This window comes from Botryllus schlosseri, chromosome 5, assembly GCF_051294905.1.
Source record: "Botryllus schlosseri isolate E-star chromosome 5, Bs_hap1, whole genome shotgun sequence".
Taxonomy (NCBI): Eukaryota; Metazoa; Chordata; class Ascidiacea; order Stolidobranchia; family Styelidae; genus Botryllus; species Botryllus schlosseri.
The window spans coordinates 10,614,952-10,634,401 of record NC_137240.1 but is presented as its reverse complement, the minus strand read 5'-3'; the positions used below and the strand labels follow the sequence as shown (position 1 = coordinate 10,634,401).

Sequence of the window (19,450 nt, the reverse complement as noted above, 5' to 3'; positions counted from 1 at the left end):
CTATGCCAGCACTGCCAAGGCCTCAAATTTTCCTCCGAAACGACTTCTAGTGAGCTTTGCATCCCAGTGCAATGCAATGTGCCAAGTTGATCTGTTTCTTTGCCTTTTTGTTTCGTTTCCTTTGAACAATGTGATGTTTATAATGTGGCTGTGAGTGAATGATACATTTACAGTTGTATTCTTGCACGTGGTGATCCCGGCAATTGATGAACAATCTCGGGTAGGGTTGAGGAGTGGAGGATAGGTGATCCAACAAAATGACTATCAGTCTTAGGCAGTTTTAAGGAGTTCTAAGGCAGTGTGGGACATGAAAATGGTGTCCTGAACTGACAATACTTTCTGTAGTGAGGTTATGTAGCACTCCAACCGCAATAGCTACATAAAACCAGCTTATATATGACGTTTTACTAGCCTAGTCCGAATAGCGACACTCAAATTTTAGGGGAATCCCCTATTTTTAGCCGATATTCTTCCAGCTCAATGTGCACACGGATGCAAAGGATGAATTACGAAAAAAAAGTACCTAGAATATGTTTTTATGGTATAAGGCATGGGAATCGGACTGAAAACTGTTGTAATGTGAATGATTGATGATTAATTGATTGTGCTAGACAGCAACCTTTAGTGTTGCCCCTTTTCGTTACTGTGCACGTGCTATTATGTAGTCTGGTTTATTCCTTGTATTCTGCTGCTGTGTGAGGAACTCGCGTTCCTGCCTTGACAATAAACCGGCTCACACTTGGTAGTTGTGGCGTGTCTGCTGTTAGAATTCAACAGGTTATGGGACCAGCACGCTCCCGCTGCGGCAAGTAACGAGTTTGGGGATTCCGAAGAAGAGATATTGAGAATATTGGATCGTACGGAGAGCTTACAGTTTCTAAAATTTGCGTTGGAGCCTAATGACTACTATGGCGTCCGGTGAAGTACAGAAATTCACGGCGGACAAACTGCATAGTGATAACTGGCTGACGTGGAAATACCAGATAACTTGTTTGCTGAAGGCGAAGGAATTATTCCAATATGTTGATGGATCGGAAGTGTTGCCAGGAGGCGCAAATCAGCAGCAGACAAGGGAACATCAGAAGAAGTTAGATAAGGCGTTAGCCATCATTACTTTGGCTGTCTCTACGTCGCAACTGTATTTAATAACATCCTGCAATACGCCGGAGGATGCCTGGAATGCCTTGAAGGAACACTTTGAGGGTGACTCCGCCGGTAATAGACTTTTGCTAATGAAGTCGTATTTTCGATGTGAAATGAAACAGTCTGACTCAGTCGAGAGTCATTTGAAATATATGAAGAAATTGACTGATCAAATGGCTGCTCTTGGCTCACCAGTCGAAGAAACACTGCAAGTTGTAACATTGCTGGGAAGTTTACCTAAGCCTTACGCAACCTTGGTCACTGCCCTGGAAACTCATAGAGGACCAGGTCTTAAGTTGAAATTTGTTCAAAGAGCAATTTTGAATGAAGAAGATAAGCTTTATGGCAAGCAAAAAAGGGGTAAACAAAATCGCTATGAACTACTGGAAGAATCAGCAATGGTGTCGATAAAGAAATTACGATGCTATAACTGCGACAAATTTGGTCACCTGTATCACGAATGTCTAGAGTCTGATGACAGTGATGAAGAATATACATTTTCTGTTGGTGGTCAAGAAGTTTGGGATGATGCTGATCCAAGCTGGAATGTAGACAGTGGTGCATCAAAGCACATGTCGAAGGTGAAAGAATCAATCTCGGACTACAAAGAATTTGAGGTTCCTCGACCCATTCACTTAGCCGATGGTAGCACCGTTTCAGCCTTTGGAATTGGAAAAGTAAACCTTGAAATGTTTCTTGAAAATGAAGAAAATGTAACTTTGACACTGAAAAAGGTTTTATACGTTCCGAAGCTGGCAAGCAACCTTTTTTCTGTGCGAGCAGCAAGTAAATTTGGTGGCAAAGTGGCATTTATTGGAGATGAATGCAGAATCTACAATAAGCATGGAAAGCTTTGTGGAACTGGCTCAGTGGCAGGAAGACTGTACAGATTGTGTTGCCGTCATGTTATATCTGACACAGAAAGTATTGCCAATGGACATGTTGAACCAGTGGGAGAAATGATATCTGAAAACCACCCTACTGGAAATGGATATAACCAGTATGATGATGTGCCTGATGAATCAACTGATGGGAGGACTGGTACTGAATACACTGCATTTGCAGCTGCTGGAATATGTGAACCTCTAATTTTTGATGAGGCTATGAAATCACCACATTCAAGTGAGTGCAAAAAAGCTGCTGACAGGGAATACGCTTCTCTGTTGAAGAATGAAACCTGGAGTGTTGTGGAGCAACCACAAGGAACTGCACCAGCTGAATGCCCCTCGGTATTCGAAATAAAATGCGGCATAAATGATAATGAGACATTTTCACCAGTTGTCAGATTTGTCTCGAGTCGAGCTGTGCTAGCTGTAGCACCTGAAAACGATATGTTACATCATATGGATGTGGATACTGCATTCATGAATTGTCTGCTTGAAGATGACATCTATATGAATCGGACACCTGGTTATATTGCATTTGGTTCTGAACATTTGGTGTGTAATCAGTCTTTGTATGTATTGAAACAGCCGCAAAGCTGTTGGAACATTGTGCTTAATCAGTACTTTGAGTCGATCGGGTCCAAACACTGTTATTCTGACTCATGCGTTACATGCACTGATAAGAATCTGTTCATTGTTGATGATGTCATTTTGGCTTCGCCGTCTTATCATCAACTAACTGAAGTGAAGTATAACTTCGGCCCTGAATTTTGCATGGCGGGTATGGGTGAATCGCATTACTGCCTTGATGTTTGCATTAAGCAAGACCGCACTGAGAAGTGTATCTATTTGCATCAAAAACGATACATTTGCAATTTGATTGATAAATATGGTTAGTCTGATACCAAAATGTGTTTCCACTATCTGTGACACTTTCTGGAGCTAGAAAGGGATAATGGTTCTCGAAATGCTTTAGCATTGAAATATCAATCAAGTGGGAGTGTTGTAATGTGAATGATTGATGATTAATTGATTGTGCTAGACAGCAACCTTTAGTGTTGCCCCTTTTCGTTACTGTGCACGTGCTATTATGTAGTCTGGTTTATTCCTTGTATTCTGCTGCTGTGTGAGGAACTCGCGTTCCTGCCTTGACAATAAACCGGCTCACACTTGGTAGTTGTGGCGTGTCTGCTGTTAGAATTCAACAAAAACCACGACATTTTGAAAGTCGATCAATTCTGAACAACCCTAACGCACGCACATTTACCAATACCAGAGTATAGTATCGTGACATTATAATCATTATCAATCTTCTCATGCTAAGTATAAAGTGCTATCGCGTGTTTCCTGGGAATTGCTTAATATCTTTAGACAACGCATGACGATTTCTCTACGTTTACTGAATTACAGAATGGAATAATGAATATACATTCCGTTATACGACCCCCTGAGCGACTCTCAGGGGATCCTGGGAAGTCAAGACGAGAACTCAACTCAAACCTATGATTTGTGATGATATGCGGCAGTATCCGTATTGGCCATAACTGGTTGCATGTACGACCGTAACTGCCGCACCCCAAACCTCCCAATAGGGGACGAGCTCAAAGGGAGCCCAAGATTATGTCGTGAATTAACATAAATTATAGAGTATTTTTTTGAAAATTTATGGAACTTCAAATTTCAATATGGTCAAATATTTTGATTATTCGGTACCCTTCCCCAAGTAAATAAAACATGATTTATAGAAACGGGCATTACGGCGTCGGCCATTACCGCATCACATTACCGGCCAGGGGTCACCAACACGTGGCCCGCGAGGTCTTATTTTGCGGCCCGCGACTTGATTTGAGATTTCGGAAGAATGCTAAGAAAACCATTCCGATGTACAACATCACTATTCTTCACTAGCTAAAACGGCTTTAGGGATGGGAACAGCATTACATCGAGGGAGAATACTCAGCTGATATGAACGGGCTGGGCATATTGTCTTGACGTGCAACGGCCCAAACACTGCCAAGACCGAGACGCCTAGAAAACGGCATAGGGCAGTGGTTCTTAAACTTGGGGGCATGCCCCTCTTGTGGGGGCGTGAAAGCATCTGAAGGAGGCGTGGAGCTGTGGTCAACTGAAAATTTTCTCGCGCTAGGCGCGATATACATCAAATTCATATTTGCGTATAGAATTCTCTCATCAACAGTCATAACCTTCCATGTCACCAAACTATCCGTTGGGATTGCTAGCATTCTGGTTGCATTTGTGATATGACAATAAGGGGGAGCGAAATTTCCCAGTATCATAAAGGGGGGCGTGTATAAAAAAGTTTGAGAACCACTGTCTTAGGGCTTCTCCACAAGATCGAGCTTTACATGGAGATGGTCTTTCAGCTTGTAACGTATCTCGCTATCCCTAATATCGATTTCTTAGTCGCTGAAAACGTTTCCAGGTATCGTGCACAGCCCAGAGTTTGAAAATAAAATGAAATTGACGATGATGATTTTTTGTTGTATTTGTATTCTTTTAATAAAATATTACTTCTTTTGTGGTCACTATGTCCAATTGTCCATTGCCTATGTCAGGTATAGCACGGCATTGTACTGACGTAGAGTTTTAAAACGTAGTTGAATTCATGCGGTCCGCGGCTGTTACGAATTTTAAAAAGTGGCCCGCAACCCGTTTTGACTTGACGACCCTTGTTTTAGGCAATGTATGATGCAACGTCGAGAAGTGAAGTGTGCCAAATCGGCAGCGGGAAAACCTTGACTCAGAAAGACTGCCCTTATGCTGACCGAAAAATTCGATATATATACAAATATGTTTAATTGTCGATAGGCGCCTAAATGGCTGGCGCCAAATGTTCCTGTCTCGGCAATCTGAACCCCACAAGACAAATGCCATCCCGCAGAGAGATTTTTTTCCAGTGATAAAATATACCAATGTGAAATCGTGTGCGTCTTTTAGTTTAGTACGTTCAATATCTGTTGCCATAGCAGACAGGAGGTCACGAAATAATATGTTTCATTATTATTTACGGCTTGCCCTACATTTTCCAAGACACTTCACTCAGCTCTACTGCTAAATCTGATTACTTTTCGAGGTTCTAGGCTCCTTTTCGTCATCTGATCTGCGCATGCGACGGTGTCTTAGAAAAGTCTGGAAGTGGGCCGTTCTACATACGTCGGAAAATACGGAAGGTAGCACAGAGTATCGGCCTAGTGTAAATGACCATTGTAGTCGAAAACACCATGAATGCCTCACACAACAGCAGTTTGTGTTCGCACTGCGCATTCATCCACTAATATCGACTGAATTACCGCACGCAATCTCTCCTGCACTCCGCTTATATCTCAGACTAAATGGCCGCCTAAAATCGGGTGCACAACACGTGCGCGGCAATCAACGGATAACATCTGTCGATTATCATGAAAGTGTTTTCCTGTCCTTTGGAAAATTCAATCACTTTGCGTTTACTGAACTCATAACCCAGGTCGCCGACTTAACGCATATACACTGCACTTCGGAGCGTCATATTTCGTTTCACAGTCGCGCACTGATGTAGCCTAATCGGCAACGATAGCGTTTAAATTTGCTTTGCACTTGGCGTACTCCATAGATGGCTTGTTATTAGGGATGGTGTGAACCTCTGAAAGGTTCAGGTTCGTGTGAACGCGAACCTTTTTGAAAGGTTCTGTGTGAACGCGAACGTGAACCTCGTGTCGTCACATGACGTCATATTGCTAATTCCAATCCTATCTTTCAATGAAGTGATAGCCTGTATTAATGTGACACAGTGTGTACACTGTACAGTGTACACCAGAGGTCTCAAACACGCGGCCCGCCAGAACATTTTGTGCGGCCCGCTACGACATTTCAGATTTTTGTTAATTTGACAATATATAAGTGTCACATATCTTTTCAGGTTATATATTGAAAATCCCCTCTTAAATTGCTCCGAAAGCCTGAAACTATTCAGCAAACTTCACTATCGCATCAATTGCAAACGCTACCATATGCAGTGAAGGATTCACTATTTCGCCACATTTCCAATTCATGATGACAAAACCTGACCCTTAGACGATGTGTGACTGAAATTTGTGAGTTGGACTTGGATGCGACCTTTTCTAGAATTACTCAGACTCGGGCTAACTCGGTGGCAAAATGAAAAAAATACCGAGTGGACTCGGAGTGACTCGGAATGCCGTAAATTTGTTAGAACCATGGACGCAACAAACTAATCGGGGAATCTAATCTAATCAAACTATCAGGGGAATAGTAATAGATCGGAAGGTGGCAGATTGGTATTTCGCTAAGCAAGTAGTTATGGCAACCATTGGCCATCTGTTAGTTACATCTTTTATCGCTGAACCCTGTTAATAAGGCCACTTAAAGGTACAGAGTATCGTAGTGGTACGCTCCAACGATGTAACAACAATGGGGCGTTCGGCGTTCGGCGTTCCGACATTTCAATCACAAGGACACATTCATCAATATATTTATTTTATATTTTTTTTTCTGTTCCTATATTTAAAGATATTTGGCCATGAGATTAATAGCCCACTTATCAGAAGTATACGCAAATCTTGGATTGGAATTGCAGCACAGCCTAAAAATGTTTTGATATCAGATCAGTCTCTATTATCAATCTGTTATTCAAAATATTCAATTGTAGCTATTAGTATAACCCGATAGCTTTTATGATGGCATGGCATCATACATTTGTCTATGTCTTATGATTAATGTAGGCTATATCAAGTACAACAACAATTCTATTCAAATTAGTTATAAGGGTGATGATTCTTTTCGTGTCAGACCTAAATTAATACAAGAGTAAATCACATTTTGACGATGTGTGTTTACTGTCAGTCTGCTGGATCAGCTCACTTTTAATAGGAAAATTCATTCCCGTCAAATATGGCCTACTTGGAAAGACATAGAATACCCCTATAAATGCTGCGGCCCGCGGCGTCGTCAAAACTAAAAAACTGGCCCGCGAGCACATTTGAGTTTGAGACCTCTGGTGTACACGATAGCGAAGACTCGGGCCACATAATGCCACAATGCTGAATGACGTTTTAAACGTCGCTAAATGTATCAACTGAGGCAATCAAAGGATATAATGTTCCCATAAAATCAATATCTTCCGTCGCTTAGGCAACAATTCCGACGAGGACTTACCAGTGGTATAAGCTTACGCCTTAATGGTCTAGGCCAGGCCGGAAAATGTATTCAGCGTCTGAGTAATGTTACATTGATACTGAGCAGAGTGTAAAACGGGTTGCTAGACTTGCTGCCGGTATTACTCCATTAACAAGTCATGCAGCAGTAGCCAACACATCAATCGCACGAATTTGGTTTTTATGATACAATAAACATATGAAGTCAAGATTGACCCCGCTCACCTGCTACATTTTTTACATCAGCCAACGATTTCAATTCCATTGATTGGTTGAATAAGCATCATTCACTGACTACATGTAATGTATTTCGCTATTTATGTTATGTAGGCTAATTGCGGGTCAAGCTCACGGCAGAGAGTCACCAAATATTCGCAAACAGAAAGCTGGATATTTCGAGAAAACTTTTGTAAGAAAGCAAGTAAAAATATTGAGATTGTCAAGGTGCATGGTCGTTTAGTGTTGATTTTTTATACTGCCAGCACCACGCATAGAGTGACCGGCAGTTGAAATGCAATACCTTTGAATGAAAGATGTTATAATGAAGTGAAAATTGTAATATATGAAAAAGGTTCGCAGTGCAGAACCTACCAAGGTTCTGTTGTGAACGCGAACCTCTAAATTTCCGAGGTTCACACACAGAACCCGAACGTGAACCTCACGTTCACACCATCCCTACTTGTTATGGTGGTTGGTACTGTCTTACGATTAATTAACACTATACTTTGGTCTTTCGAGAGGTGAGTTTTACCGATAAATACTGTTATCTAATTACTTCATTCTATGTATTGTGTAGTGGGCAATTGGGCATACATGCATGGTAATGATGGAATCCATCATTACCTGTCTAATAGCTCGTATCTAAAGAGATTGTCGGAACGATTGTTGAAATATAGTTAATGCAAATAATATACAGAAAAGAAATTTTTTACGTTAAAATTCAGATTGTATTTTCAAGCCGATTCGAAAAACAGGACGCTTTATAAATCTACATGAAAATATGATAATAACAGCGGAGAGAGCGATTTATTATTGGTAATGCTTTCATCTTCCCGCTTGTGTATTTACTCAAAACTGCCAGCGAAACTGCTCGTACATGACTCTTTAATACAGTGGTTATTTAACTTTGTAGGCCACAACCCAAACCTGAGTTTAGTGGCATCTCGCGACCCAAGCCTCACACATCACAGGGAATGCATTTTAGTATTAGTAAGCCACGTTCTGACGGGCATGTATGACATAAAGAACGTACAGACGATAGCCGTATACGCAACGCAGATCTGTCGGAGAAATCGTATCATGAATTCAAGTCAATTCGTGTAATACAAAGGTCGATACATATTCATAAACAAGCTATCTTGTAGTAACGGCTTTTTTGTGTGTCTCGTTTATCGGCTATAGTAGCCATTACCCAACATAGTGACCACGAACACGCACAAAGTATACACAGGTAATCGCGCGAAGTCGGGAGAAATTTTTTCGTTGCAAGAAATTCCACAAATATGACATACATATTAAAGGATCGCTCTGGTGCCGTCGCGGCTTAAAATGATACCCTTCGCGACGCATGTTTGGGTCGCGACCCAAACTTTAAGAACCCCTGCTTTAAAAGGTAAGTCGTTCAATTATTGATTCCATGCAGATTTCATCATCATCCTATACCAGAACAGTAAAAGTTAAAATACTCATACAAAACAGGAAAAAGAACATATTTTATGGGCCACGTTTCAAATCTTTCTTGTAAATTCGTTTTACACACACTCTACCAATATAAGAGTGTACATTTCCTTTGTGCAGTTCACGGCTACGAGTCGTTCGGATGACAAGGGTATTCCCAATTCTGGACCACTTCCCCGTGAATGATTGTGTTAGATTCGCTGAAAGTAACGATAGCATCCGACGGACATGTGCACCCGAATGCATGCAAGTCCCGAATTTCCTTAGGATTCAAAGCTCTCCTCCAGATATGAAAGTCTTCCAGTGTACCGTAAAATCGATCTGCGTCTTCTTGCGGGGCTCCCGGGTTGGTTCCATCTACGCTCCCATCTTGATCTTGACCCAATATCAGCACCCCGTCGGCAGGAACCGAATGGTTCGAACTTACTGCGTCAGCCTGTTCCGTGCCGTTTAGATAGAAATGCAAAAGCATATCCTCCGATGAAAGCACTATACACGCATGCGAGCGACCATCCATGGAAGGGACGTCACTGAAGCGGTGCTGGTGATCGTTCAAGTACACTACCATTGTCATAGAATTCTCAACCCAGACAAGGATGGTATTGCAAAATGGAGCGCCAGGGACACAGTAACTGAGTATTGAGCCTTGCTCGTTTGTTGTGGAACTTGCAAGTTGGAACCACACGCATGCAGAAAATGAAGTCAGCAGCGGTAGCGTTCCGCTGTATTGAACGTAGTCGAGATGTAATTCATTCCGGAAATTGAAATACGACATACCGCATCCTGTGATAATACATATGTATGACTCACATATACTCCTAAGCGAGACTTTTGCTGCTCTAGGTTAAAAAAAGTGAACACCAGGATGACAAAAGTCGATTGACCTGGAATAAGGTCTCGCAGGTTTCAGCTTTTCGGAATTTTGGGAGTCTCAAATTGTATCACCTAGGGTTTGAATATGCCTTCTGTACCGTTTCGCGACAGAATCAGGAACCTTTATTTTGGGCTAAGCCCTCTTATACCGAACTCAGCAACATGTATACTGTAACGAATGATTCACATTGGAATGGTGGAATCAGGAAAACTTACCCAATGATTTTCTTACTTGTTTTTTGACTTCGTTAATTGTCGCTGAAACTCCCTAAAAACACTAAGATTTAGCGTTGGCGAAATGCTTAGGTTCCGAGTTTCTAATGTGATTTCGGAAACGAATTATTCATATCGACTATAGTCTAGCAAATCTTTGGATACAAATTAACTATGAAATGAAATAATATCGATCAAATCGAACCACTATAATCTTCAAACAAAGTGTAGTGAAACCGTTAGTGTTAGTACCGTTTGAACAACATTTGCATGAATAAAATTGTATATAAGCAATAATCACAAAATATGTTCTTTCACTGTTTGGACAAGAGGTCGATCACCACACGAAAATTATTACCCCGCAATCTCCTAGAGTCATCCATTTTCCTTAGACCATCCGTCTTGCGCAGAAGCCTCCTACATATGGAAGTGAGAGAACTACGCGATAAAGCCGGGTCGTGCTAGTTAACATGTTAGAGTTGAATATGACATTCACTCAGCATGATCAATAGACACTTACGTGACCTTTGACACGAACCAATCAGGTTGCAGCAGGATGTAAACAAAGAACAAGGCCGGGCAAGCTTACTATGAGCTCTTATGGAAAAAGGTTGAAAAATGAAGGTTTTAAGCAAAATTACGTTGAATTGGGGATGACTGACCTTAATGAATAGTAATAGCGTAGAGCTAGTATGTAGTTGCAGCTTTTAGTCTAGGATGAACATGTATGGTGGCACGTACGCATCAGCGTGCTGTGTCCAAAAGCATGGATTTTTGACATCTTTTCGGATTAAGCGACGATTGTTGTATAATATACTATAGGATTGTGGTAATGCATATTTTGACGATTCCATAGGCTCCAGGTCTCGAGCGAGATTCTCAAGCATATCTCATGTTCAGAAATATATGCTATAAAATACAGCTGCTGCCACACATCACAATTTTGGTGTATGAAAGCTATGGAGATTCTATCGAATTTCTGGATTTGAGTGGAACAGCATCTTCTTCTAACACCGCGGAGAAAGCTACGAAGTATTTCATGGAGCGCTACGTACACGACTTAGGGACAAAGATTGAGGAGACAATCCACTCTTTGTGGAGGCAATATTCTAGTGAACAGCCAATGTTATCGGAACTTGCGGAAAAGTGAGATATCACACTCAATGGAAATACACATTCTCAGAAAATCCATTATTGATTCGTCTTGCAATTGTAAGACAGGGTAAGTAAGGAAAAAGACATTTTGTCAGAGACTCCTGCAATAGATATTGTAACCATGATTTATTTTCACATTAGGTTCTGATATATGCTCTCATGCATATGCATTGATTAAGACAATTCAGCACCTGAAGCTGCAAGGACTACATTTTGATTTGCATCAGCATCAGTGAGCTCGATCGTGATTGACAAGCAATCTCTCGACCGTACTCGCAACCGATCAACTCCTGCCTCAAGGTAGATTTTGGTGTATCTGGTGTCTTCAGTTTTATAACATTCCACCAAACACAAATAATCCTAGAACATTTTCACCTGGAGAATTGTTCATTCAACAAATTGGGCATCTAAATGAGTTTCAATCAGTGTTGGGATGACTCGAGTCATGACTTGACTCGAGTCAGACTCGAGTCACCTTTTTCACATGACTTGACTTGACTCGAGTCACTTTGATAAAATGACTTGACTTGACTTGACTCGGCGTATCAGAAATGGGGATTGACTCGTGACTCGGAGCAAAATTCGCGAGTCAATTTCAAGTCATCAAGTAATCGGTTTCGATAAAAATCACTGTATCTTGCATATGTTCGGATTGTTCGTGAAACGCTTTGTGTAACCCGTGAGAGCGACCAATCATTCAATGACCATGCGTTTCTCTGAGCCTCGATTGTTCTCTCACAAATAAATTGACCGCAAACGAAGTGATCAAAGCTTACAGCTTACGTTATCGTAACTCTAGTAGTAAAGTAATCGAATAGCAAAATGTCTATTTCTGTTCTCTGTTCTTGCCTTAACGAAACCTCTTGTTTTATTGAAATTGAAGTCGAATATAGTTTATATAGTCCTCAACCATTGGCGCAGGCTGGAATGGTATCATATCTATTTGTAAATGGGTATAATGTTTGCATCTTATCAATTCGTTTCTCTATTCTCTATTTTGGCTGGTAACTCTAAACTGAGGCTATGCAATCACGTAGTTCAACAGTTCTACCCTATGTGACCGATACAGCGCCTTCTTACGTTTATATTTAACTCTATATTCGTTCATCACATCACTCAAACTGTCTTTCAGACGGCTAGCAAATTGCAATGACGTAATCATGCCTCATACATACTTCGAAAAGGCAACTTGACTTGAAATGTGACTTGACTCGTGGCTTGACTTGACTTGACTCGAGTCACCTCCAAAAATCGAGTGACTTGACTTGACTCGAGTCACCTTTGAAAATCGATTGACTTGACTTGACTCGAGTCAAAATGTGCAATGACTCGAAATGACTCGTGACTCGAAGGTAGTGACTTGATCCCAACACTGGTTTCAATGCACACCAATGGAATATAGTATGAATAGACATGCACTGTTGGTATACACATTGACCATGACACCGCGCAATTACGATCCGTAGTATGCGATTAGGCATTACGATATTCACAATGGAACTGAATTTTCACAATTGCTGAATATGTTGCATCATTCATTTTTAATTTTCAATCTTGAATTAGAGTAAGCAATTAGTCCATATTTAGTTAGTTGATACACAATGCTGCATAGTATGACACCAGACAAAATTTTATACTCCTTGATTCTTCCGATCAGCTGTTAAATATGAATACGTCGTCTCAACATCTTTCTTGTTGTCTTGTGGAACAGTCTGGCTCAGGCATTTGACGGTGAGCCAAATCATGTGCAGGAATATTTAAATCTAGATTCAATTTCTTGATTTCAGACTCAATGGTGAATCCCTTTTCTGCCATGATAGCATTTCCTGCTTCACCATAGCTGAACTCAATCATTTTCTCACATTTCTTGTCGAATCCACATATTTCACTAATATTTCGATCTGAAATGGTTCCTGCACAAAAGTAAGTGCACCACAATCCATCTATCCTTTCAAAGTTGTATGTGATTTATAGACAGTCAATAATCATTCTAGTTTTGAGAAATCATGAATGAATGCAAATGGTGCATTTTTAAGAACCACATATCTACATGGCCAAATCGAAATTTAATGAAGCAGTTACATACGGTTGACCCAACGGTTTAATAATATGCTTACAGCAATACTATAAATTTGACGTCAGTAGGATAAGTCGGGCAATGCAGAAACAATTTATTGTAGTCTAGCATAAAATTTCAGCTTCTCCGCATCTTTTGACATTATGATGCTCCTCTGAGAACTGAACTTCACTAGCAATAAATGTCCGGCAATTTGTAATTTTCCTGGACGAGTTTCCTGTTTTGTGCTTCTACTTCCAGAAATTTGATTTTCTTGCGTTTTATCCATAGACTTCCTCTTTCTGCAGCTTCATTAAAGGTATCCATCAAGCCTGCACAAAATATATAATATGTTTATTTTACAGAGCAACACTGCTGTGCAGCCACCTATCAAGGCGTGCTCGTCCGACTCATGCAACGTATCACCGCTACCAATTTCAACTATTCATCTCATTATTGAATATATTGCTCTCAACAATTTCAATCCATTACACACCATCAAGCAGCAAAACTGGAGTGGAATAGAACGAGACACACACCAAGTCGATTGTGGCATCAAGTGTGACTGCATTTCAGATTGGACTCATTTTGAAACACAGAATTGTTTCATCTAAATTATGTCACGATTCAATATTTTTGGTTCAATAATAGATATGTCATTTTATTAATAAAATGAGAATTCAGATGACTACAAGAAAGTCCACGCCTTTATCCAGATTTAACATTCTTCCATGCATGTTATTGGCTCTGGGAAAGGTACAAGCGTACACCAGGAACGGTATGGGTAGTCATCTCCAAGTTACACAGGCTATTAGCACAGTGTTTATCCGGCATTTGTCCTGATTGATTCAATATGCATGAGCTAGAACAAAAAACGACGATTCAGCTGGGAACGGATCATATTGCCTAACATATATCATATTAATATGATCATTGAATATGCAGACAAGTGTCCAGTGTAACAGTAATGTGCTAGATAATGATGCAGACTGTAGACTGTACTATATACGATTCCATAAATAGAACACATATAACGCCAAGCCCACATAATGAATACCCCACATATCCTGACTCAAGATTAATCTAATACATGCTATTCGGTACGACAATCCTATAGTATACGACTAAGGATAATACAGCAATAGTTGCTTCATCTGAAAAGTTGTCAGAAATCCATTCATTTGAACATACCATGCTGATGAGTGCTTGCCACCATTCATGTTTATTGTAGGTTAGAACACTGCAGATACATACTAGCTCTACGTTATTACCATTCACCAAAGCCAGCTATTCCCAATTCAATGTAATTTTGCTAAAAACCTTCATTTTTCAACCTATTTCCATAAGCGCTAATAGAAGCTTGCCCGGCCCTGTTCTTTGTTTACATCCTGCTGCAACCTGATTGGTTCGTGTCAAAGGTCACGTAAGTGTCTATTGCTCATTGCTTAGACTAAATGCTCGCGGACGTCCACTTGCGTCGCTATGTATAGGCAAATTGAATCACTGCCGCTGAATAATATACTGACAGATAATTATAGTCCTATACGCAGGGTTGCCATACCGTCCTTATTTCTAAGATTTGTCCTTATTTAAAAAAGGCCAGGTCTTAGAAAACTCAACTGTCTTTATTTTTAAGAAATGTCCTTGTTTTCGACTTGCGTCCTTATTTTGTCTTATTTTCAACAACTATAGAACTTCGATCGTTTTCCTCTGGTATCCGTGTTGCATAATATTCTAAAATTATACTTTTGACTCGTGATTTTATGACATAAATGAAATGAACTCCCGTGGTGTACATACCACATGATTTGACTTCATATTGCAATATCTGCACTTGTGATATTAACCCGTAGGCACTAGGCATATAGGAAAGACCGCTATTTCAACTCACACAGAGTATGCACAAAAACGCTTTTTTAATGATCATCTAATTTTTTGACTGTCCGTAATTTTGGGTCCATGTCGATGGCAACCCTGCCTATACGCGATGGGGATATAAACTGCTGTTTACCGTATCACGATTTAATTTTCCATTATAATATCTCATAATCAATAAGAATATCTAATATATCCGATAATGCAATTTGGAATCGCTCGAAACGGATGTCTATTGCTACGTAAACTTATGGGTAGTTACGGTGTCGGTATCGAACATGACCGTGTCAATACTAGGGTTGCATTTAAAACAAAAACTAATTAAAAACAAACATGTTTAAAACTTGACCCATGTTCAAGACATGTTTTTTATTGTTTTGTTGTCTGTTTGCTTTTAATAGCCATGATGTCACGATTCTTTAATTGTGACGTCACAGTAGTTTGATATTGACAATACAGGGTAAGTATAGATCATTTGATAAAAAAAAGGCTTCCGACCCCTGCCAGAAACGGACCAAAATACTTTGACCATGACTAAATTTCGTTATGAAGCATTTTTAAGTTCGGTGATCATCATCATCAAAACATGCATTCGGTACCAATGATCTATATCTACTTGCTATAAGTGTTGAACCAACGAAGATTTTGCGGGTTTAAACCATTCCATATCGTATATGTCGACTTTATTGGTTGCAAATCGTCCGTAGGTTCATGCTACATATTTCTTCGTGAGTATTGACACAATTATATGGCATAATTCCACAACGTTTGAAAAAAACACAATTTTGATTGTTAATAAAAAACCATTTTTAAAACACTGTTAAAAATTTGTTCAAAATGCAACTCTAGTCAACACACGGTGATATAATAAAATAATTCCTCATATAGCCTTACCGGTTTGTAACCAAAATGAACGACTCACCTTTAGATCCCAATGATAGTTGGAAAACGAAGAACGATGATATTATAAAATAAAATAATATTGAAAATTTATGCATGGCTTTTCGATTTCAATGTTCTGCATGACACAATTTTCGTTCTGTTACCGGAAACGGTATAGCGAGCTTGATATACTGGATTCTATACTTCAGTGGCATGTTTTATAGCCTTTGGTATAATTTTAGAAAATATCTGTTATCATTATCTTAGCATTATCAGTTGATAGTAGAATTGGCCTATCGCGCCCAGTAACTCAAATGTATGCTGTGTAGGAAATCCACGATTGGGGGGGGGGGGGGGGGGGGGGTAAAACCTTGCTATCACATTAAAAGTCATATTTTGGACAACTGAGTAAAAATGACCGTCGGTTTCAGGATACCGACATTAACTAGACCGGTGGTGCTTAACCTTTTGGAAGGTTGCAAACCTCAAGGACCACAATCACCGTACATTAATTCATCGAGCCCTCCACCGTTGGAAAACTAAAATTAACGTCCGCCTGTAATCTTATATCTGCATTCCGATGACGGAAAGGAATGAAATTCGCCTCAATTCATGAAATCTGACACAATGATTCCAAAAATGCTTATTGTAAGCTAGTCAGAACATTGGTGCCCCCACAAAATCATCCTCAAAGATGAAAATCGGAAGAGGCACCGTTTTTCGATTGTTTTCAGAACTGATGTGCTTGGGGAAAGTTGGCCAGGTGCCTTTGGAAGGAAATTTCAAATTGGTATCAACCCACTCTCATATCATTTTTGCAGCAACGTCCGCCAGTGGTCTTCGTCTTCATAGCTAATATCTCTATATCAAGTTTCTATATATAGATGAAACCAGATTGCAAACAAATTATAATACTATCTTTCTTTCCGATCCCCTACAGTGACTGATATCCGAGACTTACAAAGTCATGACAGAATTTGACAGAATTCGCGCGGACGTTCAATCAATACTCGGCCTCTTACTACACCATGCACTGCACACTGTACACACTGCACAGTGACGAAGATTAGCTAGAGACAGCATACGCGGATGAGTTAATATCTGGTGAACAATATGCTGACTCAAGACATCTCACTGATTTGCGTGATGAATAATTGGTTAAACAAGGAAGATTCGATCCGTTTGTTTTTCGACATTTAAAATATATACTCCTTTTGTTGTTGTTTGTGGCATTCGTGGTATTTGTCGACTACAATGGTCATTTACACCTGGCCAATTATCTTCATTTTTTTGTTCCGTAGCTGACGACTTGTAGCTCGGCCCACTTCTGTAGGTTTTTTGTAAGACACCGCTTACACGGATGAGATGGCGAGGAAAATATGCTCCTCTATAAATGGTCGCTCGCGTATGGTGAATGGTGTTTAAATGTACGTAGCCTGCAACACAATGTTCACAAACAGTAAAAGCATTGTGACGTGTATAGCCTATTCCCGTGACTTTATTTTCGAACTGATTGATAGTTGGTCGCAATAACACATTTGTTAGCTACACTTGGTACATAACAATTTGCCTGTAACGACTGCAAACCCAGGTGTCACAAGTAACTGGGACTGGGAAAATCGAGTACCTGAATCATTCGATTCTGAATCACGTATGAGGTATGATGCTTCGAGTCGAGTCGAGTATTTGAGTATCACTCGTTATGACGTCACAACATAATGTACTATGTTAAAGTTCAAATATGTACCTTTTATGCCACTACAAAGAACAGAATTCCTGTTATCCGTCACATTAAAGGCACTTTGGTATTTTTTCGACCTTAATGATTTCATTGCACTTCTTGGCAATGTTGTGAGATGATCATGACTTCGGAAATGATGTGTTATTTCCAGTAACGTTCGTAGCTTTGTACTATGTCTCGGATGTTGCGACACGGGCAATCAAGGTTTCAAGGCTTCCTCAGTGTAAAATAGTATCAAAACTATAATTCTCATTAGTAAATTAACTTTTAATTACGAGGAGCGTATAATTTCAGTACTCTTTTACTACTCGACTCGAATCATTAAAATTAATACTCGATTTAGATTCGAGTGCTCGAATTATTTTGCCCAGCCCTACTAGTTACTGTGACACTACATGTCTTGATGATCGATGTTTGTTCGTAATGATAATCATCCGTCCTTGCTATAGTGCAGGGGTGGCCAACCTTTTTGCTACGCACGGTCGGATTTCGAGTATTCATGCAGCCTACAGCCGCATTCCAGGATATAGTTCGTAATGAACAAACTAGACGACAAATACCCATTTTGAGCTGATGTCCATGTCCATTTACGATGAGCTCCAGACTAGCCCATTTATTCATATCGGCTTACTATACGCACCGAAATCGCGAGTGGTCATGTTATGAATAGATTCTTGCTTTAGACATGGTCGCGCAAAGATGCTGGAGGCTGTCTTTTCGAAAATTTAGCGAAAGTTGTAAATGATGATGTATCTTCGGGTAGACCAATTGTAATAAGTCACTTTGTTGCCTGCTGTTATTTTTTGATCTCCCACCAAGATTTGCGGTATATTGAAAATATATCGAAGTCACCAAAACGCACCATAGAATGGCCATTCCCAACCTGGACAACAGAAGTTGGAACCAACACATTCCCAAATCTTTTGAAATTTGGTACATGCATAGTTGAGTTAATTTTGAACACAATAAAGTTTATTTGAGGAAAATTGAACTCCAAGGTCAAAAGTTACGTCAATTTGAAAATTGACGATTTTCTGCTCATTTTGGCTCCGCAGCTTTCAGATTTTGTCAATGTAAAATTCGAAAAGGCGTAAACAGATGTTGGATTACAGTTGAGAGTTTGCACTCGTTTTTTTGAGTAGCTAGTCTATTGGTCTATATTCCCATGCGGTATTAAATGCCCTGCGGTGTAGTGTTAAAGGTTGATTGAGGCGAAACTTGATCGATGGTCTGAAATCGGTCAAGCGTTACACTATTTAGAATGCGAATTGTTCAAAACCCTATAAAAATATTCAAGCGAGTAGGGTGTCATGTGAAAGCTGGTTTTAACGACACTTTTCCATAGGTTTTTCATTTTGGTTTTTTGACTGTAAAGTGGTGAAATTGCAGTCTCGAGAGTACACTGCAATTGTACATGAAAATGCGTAAGTTCGGAATATGGTAGACCGATGGTTCCCATACTTTTTTTACTCAACACACCTTGTTAAGATCAACTTATATTCATTACTACCCATGAAGATAATATGTCAAGTTTCAACAACCTATTTGAAACCAAGAGCTGTTCTTAGGGTATATATTTAATGAGAATCGCTACCCATTGCTCCCACCGTTTACCCGTCCGTTGCTAAATTTTTTCAACTTTGACATTCAGAGTTACGTTTTTTTTGAAAAGGAGCAGAAACTCTACCAATAGTGCTCTGAATGCCAAAGTAAGGAAATTCAACATCGGTGCGGGTAAATGACGGTAGTAACGGGTAGCCCAGCGGGGTCGCCAACTCAA

The 19,450-nt window shown here is 39.9% G+C and overlaps 1 protein-coding gene across 2 annotated transcripts; it reads right to left on the bottom strand.

Annotated features, from left to right (window-relative positions):
* Positions 1–8,802: 8,802 nt before the first annotated feature.
* LOC145438979 (neuronal pentraxin-1-like) lies at positions 8,803–16,275 on the bottom strand. Of its 2 annotated transcripts, XM_080316384.1 has the most exons (4): positions 15,970–16,275; positions 10,320–10,378; positions 9,965–10,016; positions 8,803–9,658 (listed from the first exon to the last, which is right to left on the bottom strand). In XM_080316384.1, the coding sequence occupies exons 2-4, from the start codon at positions 10,338–10,340 to the stop codon at positions 9,003–9,005; spliced, it is 729 nt and encodes a 242-aa protein (XP_080172510.1). In that variant the 5' UTR covers positions 10,341–10,378; positions 15,970–16,275; the 3' UTR covers positions 8,803–9,002. The 2 variants fall into 2 exon arrangements, with proteins under 2 accessions (XP_080172510.1, XP_080172511.1); XM_080316385.1 differs by lacking the exon at positions 15,970–16,275 and having other exon boundaries at positions 10,320–10,450.
* Positions 16,276–19,450: the final 3,175 nt, after the last annotated feature.

Excerpts from the sequence above, each read along its gene's own strand:
- LOC145438979 (XM_080316384.1), bottom strand. The coding sequence starts at position 10,340 with ATGACTCTAGGAGATTGCGGG. Across the intron at positions 10,017-10,319 it reads TGACTCTAGGAGATTGCGGG|GGAGTTTCAGCGACAATTAA; the intron begins GTAATAATTTTC and ends TAGTGTTTTTAG. Across the intron at positions 9,659-9,964 it reads ACAAGTAAGAAAATCATTGG|GATGCGGTATGTCGTATTTC; the intron begins GTAAGTTTTCCT and ends GTATTATCACAG.